Source organism: Colletotrichum navitas, assembly GCF_030913465.1.
Source record: "Colletotrichum navitas strain CBS 125086 chromosome Unknown LY79scaffold_282, whole genome shotgun sequence".
In the NCBI taxonomy this organism is placed as follows: Eukaryota; Fungi; Ascomycota; class Sordariomycetes; order Glomerellales; family Glomerellaceae; genus Colletotrichum; species Colletotrichum navitas.
In genome coordinates, this window is record NW_026850828.1 from 1 (window position 1) to 8,347 (window position 8,347).

At 21.5% G+C, this 8,347-nt stretch overlaps 1 protein-coding gene across 1 annotated transcript; it reads left to right on the plus strand.

Moving 5' to 3' along the window:
• Positions 1-5,816: 5,816 nt before the first annotated feature.
• LY79DRAFT_470963 (uncharacterized protein) lies at positions 5,817-5,990 on the plus strand (the record flags this gene model as incomplete). Its single annotated transcript, XM_060553210.1, has 1 exon — positions 5,817-5,990. A coding segment is annotated over one exon (174 nt), but the record flags the coding sequence as incomplete, so codon positions are not given.
• Positions 5,991-8,347: the final 2,357 nt, after the last annotated feature.

Here is an 8,347-nt window from a genome sequence, read left to right on the forward strand (position 1 = left end):
AATAGTTTATAATTTAAGGTTAAAAGGCATAGACTAGTTATTTAGCCCTTAGTTTAGTCAAGAGAGGATTATACTTTTTAGTTAGCTAGAATAACTTAAGTTATACTTAAGCAGTATATAACTAATTTATATAATAATAGTAAAGTAGACCTGTTTAGTTACCTAATAAGAAGTTAATTTACCTCTACGTTTTACTAAGTATATATATATATAAAGCCTATTTAATACCCTAGATATATATATTACACTTATAAAAAAATAACACTAAGTACTATAAGATATAGTACTTAGATTATATTATAACCTAGTGTATATTAATAATAGGGAATTAATATATAGGCATAAGGAATTAATATATAGGTATAAGTCTTATATAGGCATAAGATATATACTCTCTAATTAGTCTAAAAAACAAATATTAGTATAACTAAATTCTACTAGACCTATATAAGGTAGCCCTCTTTTTCTTATCCCTCTTTATAATATCCCTCTTTATAATAAGGTTAATTTATTTAACCTTAGGTTTATCTATAGTATTTACTTACTATAGCTTTATAATATATTCTATAGTATAAAATATATCTATTTTACTCTTCTACTATAGATTATATCTTAAGAGAGTAACTAGTAATTAATTATAACTTACTACTATTATTTAGCTACCTACTATTATCTTCCTCCTTTAAAAGCAGCTGTCTTAGCGTTAGCTAGTTCTATAAAGCTAGTAATCCTAAGGGGCAGTATAACCTTATAGCTAAGCTCTTATTAAGCTTACTATAAGATATATAACCTCTTTTATACTATAAACTATATTACCTTAGTATAAAGCTAATACTTTACTTTACTTACTATTTCTTTAAAGGGATAATAAAAACTTAGTAGACTATTCTCCTTTAACTTTCTCTAGAGTATAACCTTTTACCTCTTTATAAGTAGTCCTAATAACCTTTTTATTCTACTATATAGTAGTTTAATAGTGCTTTTAACCTTATTTAATAAGTTATTAAGACTAATTAATAGCTAATAATAGTACTCCTTTAATAATAAGAGTATATTTATTAATAGTAAGAATAATAAGGTCTTTAAGCTAATTTACTACCTTATTTACTACCTTAATAATAACTTTCCTCTTAAAGTAAAGCCTTTTTCTAAACTATAGCCTCTTACTATACCTAAAGTAATAGATCCTCTTCTCCTCTTATAAGTAAAATCCTAAATTTACTAATTCTTAGTAATCTAGAATAAACCTTTAATACCCTTTTTAATTAAGTTAATACTTTTATAAAGGCTAATAATTTAGTATTATAAAGTAGTATAAATATTAGTACTATAGCTAAGTTATATAATATACTATCTAATATAATTAGTTTAGTAAGCCTAGGCCTATAGAGGTACTAGTATTTAATAGCGTAAGTCCTAAAAGAATAGCTATAAATAGTAGGTAATTATAAAAGCTTTTTAAGAGGGGTAATAGCTATTATATTATTATTTAGACTTTAGTATAGTTAGTATAACTATAGTCTTAGCCTTAGGGTATCTATATATCTTTTTATTATAAGGTAACTTAGCCTATAATAAATACTATTAATATAATAAGCTAATAAGTTAGTATTTAGGTATATAATATATATACTATTATTTAAGAGTAGTTCCTAGATTCTTTATTTACTTAGTAAATATTTATAATACTAAAGCTTATATAAACTAAGAGAAGCTAATAAGTATTTACCTACTATAGCTTTACTTAAGCTATTTAATAAGTAAAATATCCTATATATAGTAAAGTAAGCAAAAGATAAGCTAGACTAACTTATTAGCCTTGTCTAGACTTTTCTTTACTATCTCTAAATATAGAAGTAATTCCCTAAAGTAATTAGTTTTAATAACACCTATAACACTAATTACTTTAAACTTTTACTTTTTAGGCTACTAGATAGACCTACCTTAGGTTTATTTATAATACTATATTTAGCCTTATTAATAATAAAAGGCTAAAAGGTTTTTAGTTTTTCTTAGTAAGTATCTACTAACTTATAGACTAACACTTAGTTATTACTTTACTATTATTATTATAAACTATAATAAATAAATAAAGGCTATACTAAATAAGTAGTTCTTTAGTTTAGTAATAACTTTATATCTACTATATTAATTTAATATTATACTTAAGGCTAAGTAAAAGTAGCTTAAGGACTATATTATAATAAGTAATAGTAGTAAGTCTAATAATAAGGTCTATTAGCTAATAATATAAGTAATAGCTTAGCTTAGTAATAAGGACTAGGCTATATTACTACACTAGTAATAAGCCTCCCTTATATATATTATAAGTCCTAATAATATAGAAGCTTATTATTTTTACTAAGACTAAGTATACCTTTAAGAAAGCTTAGACTAAGCTTATAAAGAGTTTATTAACTAACGCCTAATCCTCTAGTACCTATATATAATATACTTACCCTTAAAGGTATATAGGCTTACTACTTTATCTAAAAATACTAGAACTTTAGTATTTATATTACTCTAGTATAAAGTTAAGTAATAATAATATTAAAGGCTATTTTCTAAATAGTCTTAGTTACTTATATTAACTTATTAATATTATATAAATATAATTAGTAACTAGGAGTTATACTTTAGATAAGCTTATACTAAGGATAAAGTCCTTAGAAACTAGAAGTATATAGGTACTTACTTTAAGCTCTTTAGTAAACTTTAGATAATACTTTCCTTAAAATATTTAGTCTAATTAAAAAGTAATACTAGCTAGTAAAAAAGGTAATACCTTTTAGTAAAAGACTATTCTTAGCCTTTATTAGAGAATATAGTCTAAACTATACTGTTTTAACTAAGCTTAGTATCTTTTATTACTATAAGATCTTTATAAAGATACTTAATTTATAATATTTAGTAAGTAAGAGGTATACTCCTAGTAGTATCTTTAAAAAATATCTTCTTTTAATCTATACTACTAGATCCTTAATTTAAAGATTATAGTATCTTTTTATAGTAGGCTAAAGAATATAGTATAGCTTATCTTATTATAACTAGCTTTACTTAGAGAAGGCTACTTAACTAAATAAACCTATACCTTTAGTATAAGCTAAAGTATAAGTAGTAAAAAGTAAGGTTACTTATCTAAAAGTAAAAATAAGTTAATAGTAGCTAGGTCTATATAAAAGAAAAGTTAACTAAGTTAAAGCTAGATTTTAACCTTATTTTAGTAATAAATAAAAAGCTAGTCTAGTGTTCTTAGTAGTAGAAAAATAATAAGAAATTATATAAGTAAATAGCTACTTTAGCCTAGTGTTTAAAGGATATAGAGTTAGTAAAAAATAGTTAGTAGTAATAATAAATCCTTATAGCTATATTATAAAAAAGTAGCTAGGTAGTAAGTATTTTAAATATAAAAAAGGTTACCTTTCTTAAGGTAAATAGAAAATAGGCCTAGCAAGAGGGCTAACCTTTATAGCTATAGGAAGTAAGCTTAATAGGGGGGTTATTTTTATAGCTATAGGAAATAGGCCTAGTAAAAGGGGTAACCTTTATAGCTATAGGAAGTAGGCCTAGTAAAAGGGCTAACCTTTATAGCTATAAGAAGTAGGCTTAATAAGGGGGCTTTTTTTATAGCTATAAAGTAGGCTTAATAAGGGGGCTTTTTTTATAGCTATAAAGTAGGCTTAATAAGGGGGCTTTTTTTATAGCTATAAAGAGGGCCTTTCTTATAGAGTCTATTTCTTATAGCTATAAAAAGACCCCCTTATAAAGCCTATTTTCTATAACTATATAGGTTAATTAGTTAATAGTAGAATAGAATAGTAAAAGAGCTATATTAGTGTAATTGCCTTTACTGCCTTTGTAGGGATATACTGTTTTTTTAAACTAATTAGAATAGTAAATAGTAGAGTGTCTATAAGGCTAAAGCGTCTATATTAATTCTAGGAGCGTCCTTATTAATTCCCTATAAAAATAAAGACCCTAATATTAGAAAATTAGATTTAAGAGCTAATAAGGGCGTTATAATAAATTATAGAAATAATGCTTATAAAATATAGGATATAATATAGAAAAGACCTATATAGTCTAGAGATATTACTATACTAGAAAATAACTTTATAACTAATAATAATAATAATAAAGAAAGTCTAGAAATAAGTAATAATATAAATAAAGACCTTAATAGTAATAAAGATAATAGTAATACTAATAATAATATATCTAAAGATAATATAATAATAGAAATACCTAAGATTAATAAAGAAGATTATATAGACTATAAAGAAGGTAATCTATTTAATACTATAGAAGATTATCCTTCTATTAATATATTAGCTTCTTTAAATAGAGCTAAAGATAAAGCATCTTATATACTATCTTCTAATATATTAACTAAACCTTCTACTTTTAAATAATTTCTAGAAGATAATAATAAAGATAACTAAATAGAAGGTATAAATAAAGAAATTAAAGAATTAGAAAATAATAATACATAGACTATTATAAAAAATAATAATAATAATAATATTATTAAAAGAAGATAGGTATATAAGATAAAAGAAAAAATAGATAATAATAATAATAAAATAGAGAAAATATATAAGGCAAGATAGGTAGTACAAGGGTTTAATTAACACTTAGGTATTAATTATTTAGAAACCTTTAGTACTACTTATAGGCTAAAAAGCTATAGATATATAATGATATTAGCTATTGCTAATAACTAGTATATACAACAATATAATATAACTAATGTCTTTGTGTATACTAATATTAATAAAGATATATATACTATAGTTCCTACTAAATATATATATAAAAAAGAAGCTAATAAACTAGTTTTTAATAATAAAAATCCTTTATATAATAATAAAGAATATATATATAGATTAAATAAGGCCTTATATAGTTTAAAACAAAGTCCTAGATTATAGTATAAGTATTTAAAAGATATATTTATAAAAGAAGGCTTTAAAATATCCCCTTATAATAAAGCTATATTTATATATAATAAAAATAATAATAAAATAATACTAGTATATTATATAGATAATATATTAGTAGTTAGAAATAATAAAGAATTTATAAATAATCTATTTAATAATATACTACTTAAATATATAAAAATAAAGCCTATAAGAATACCTAGTATATTTCTAGGAAATAAAAAATATATAGATTATAAAAATAAAAGTATATATATACATTAAACAAAATATATAGATAAAATATTAAATAAATTTAAAAAAAGAGATTTATATCCTTATAATAGACCTATAGATAATAATATAAAATTATATAAGAATAAAGAACAAGTAACTAAGGAAGAAATATTAAAATATTAGCAAGAAATAGGTGCTTTAATATATTTAGTACTAAAAACAAGAATAGATATAACTCTTCCTGTTATAACTTGTTCTAGATATATAAGTAACCCTTCTAAAGAGTATTTTACTACCCTTAATAGAATATAGGGTTATTTAAATAAATATAATAATTTAGGAATATATTATAACTATAATAATATTAATAACTCTAATATAATAGGTTATACTAATTCTAACTAGGCAAGAGATCTTAATAACAAAAGATCTACCTCTAGTTATATATATACTTATAAATATTATAATCTTATTAGTTAGAATTCTATAAAATAAAAAACAGTAGCTTTAAGTACTTATAAAGCTAAATATATAGCTTTAATAGAAGCTATAAAAGAAGCTATATCTTTATATAGTAGCTACAACTATTTAAGGATAAATCTAGGGTTTAGTAATTTAAATAAACCTAGAATATTAATAGATAATAAAGTAGCTTAAAAGCTAGTAGAAAATCTAGAATTTTATAAAAAAGTTAAGTATAGAAATATAAAATATTACTTTACTAGAGATACTATAATAAATAAACAAGTATATCTATATTATATAAATACAAAAGTTAATATAGTAGATATTTTAACTAAACCTTTAGGAAAGGCTTTATTTAATAATATAATAAACACTATAAATATAATAGATAAATATATAATACCTAAATATAATAGGTAAATATATAATACCTAAATATAATAAACAAGAAGAAAATAAGAATATAAGAAATAAGTATATAAATAGTAATAATAATAATAATATATTATAAAAAAGAGTAATATATATATATATATAAATAAGTTACTATCTCTTGTTTTTTTCTATATATAAAGGTTTTAAAGAGATTAGTAAAGTATATATTTAAGTATATATACTTAATAATAAATAGCTATCTTAATCTTTTCCTATTAAGGTTTTTATAGATAAGCTATATATAATAAATTATATATACCTTAAGGGGGGGTATTAGATATTAAGGTTTAAAGACCTTATATATATATAAAAATAAGATAATAATATAATAAAGAAGTAAAATATATATTATAGTATTAATAATACTATATACACTGTATACACTAGATATAAGAATAACTACTTAGAAAATAGCTATATATACTATATAATAATAATATTTATATATAAAGAATAGGTCTTTTAAGTAAGACCTTCTCTTTCTCTAAGGAATTAAGAATATAGTTCTAGGTTATATAAGGTAAATAGATAAAATAATACCCTACTGTAGGTAAAGTAATACTCTGTATTCTAATAACCTACCTAATAACCTACTTAATAACCTAGAATACTAAAGAAATCCTTAGAATACCTAAGAGATAGGTATAAGTAATCCCCTTATATCCCTAGGTCTAGTTAGATAGTTAGATCTATAAGCTCTTCTACTATATCTATAATAATATACTACCTTTATATCTTATCTCCTATCTCCTATTTCTTATTTACCCCTTTTGCCTCTAAAAATCTTTAAATAAGTAGATAGCTTTAGTTAAAAATATTAAAGTATAAAAGTATTAGTTAAAGCTTACTTTAGTAATTTAAAAGCTTCTTTATAATCTATAGTCTATTAGTAAGTATAGTCTTTAGTAGTTAAGTAGTTAAAAGAATATATAACTTATCTATAGTTAGCTATAAACCTTTTATAGAAGTTATAGAATCCTAAGAAAGATTATACTTTTTTTACTATAGTAAGTACTTCTTAGTTTTTTACTATAGTAATCTTTTTAAGGTTAAGTTAAATACTATTAGTACTTAGTATAAATCCTAGGTATTTAGTAGTTATTACTTTAAATTTATACTTCTTAATATTAGCCTATAGGCTAACCTCTTAGAGTTAACTAAGTACTTTTTTAATATACTCTTAGTATTTAAGGAGCTCCTTAGAGAAAATTAAAATATTATTAAGGTATATAGTATAAAAATTATCTAGGTATTTTATAAGAATATTATTTATATAGTATTAGTAAATAACTAGTTTATTATAAAGTCTAAAAGGTAATATTTTATACTTATAGGCTTTATAATAAGTATAAAAAGTTATTAGGTCTTTAAAGTTAAAGTATACTTTAATTTTATAAAATACTTATTAAGTTTTTAGCTTAGTAAAAATCTTTACTTTACTAATTTAGTTTAAGGTTTTATTAATAAATAGTAAAAAGTATTAGTCTTTCTTAGTAATCCTATTTAGCTTTTAGAAATTAATATAGAATTATAAGCTTTTATTAGCTTTATATATAAATAGTATAAGAGAGGCCTAAGGAGTATTTCTTAGGGATATAAAACCTTTTTAAAGATTCTTTAGTAAGTATTCTTAGGTAGCCTATAGTTTTACTAGTAACTACTTATATAAGAAGTAGTAAATAAGCTTATCTTTTTTACTTTCTTTAAGTTTAATTTTATAGTTTTAAGAATAATAAAAAAGAAGTTACTTACTAGTAGTTTTACTTAAGATATCTTAGTAGGCTACTAGCTTAAAAAGTAACTTTAAATTAACTAAGTCTTTTATAACTTACTTATTTTAGTCTAATAAGTTTTATTTATTTTTTTAGCTTCTTTTTTTTATTAATTATTCTATTAAGCTTATAAAGAAAAAGAAAGCCTAATTTAATATTTTCTTTTTAAAGGTTTATATTAAAGGTAATAGTATTTATAAAGGTAAAGTAATTATATTTCTAAAGTATAACTAGTTATATTAACTGTTCTTTTTTTTATAAAGTTCTAGCTACTAGGGGTCTTAGTCTTAGAGTACTTATCTTATCTTATAAAGACCTTTAGTTATATCTTACTTATAGAAGTATTAAAGATTTAACTTAGGCTACTAAGGTAATTACTTAGCTTTTATCTTCTACTAGTATTATTAGTAATTAACTTTAAAGATAACTTACTATCCCTTAGTGTTAAGCTAGTACTAAATATTAATTTTATTAAAAGTATAAAGGTCTTTTATATTATATATAATAGTAAGTAGT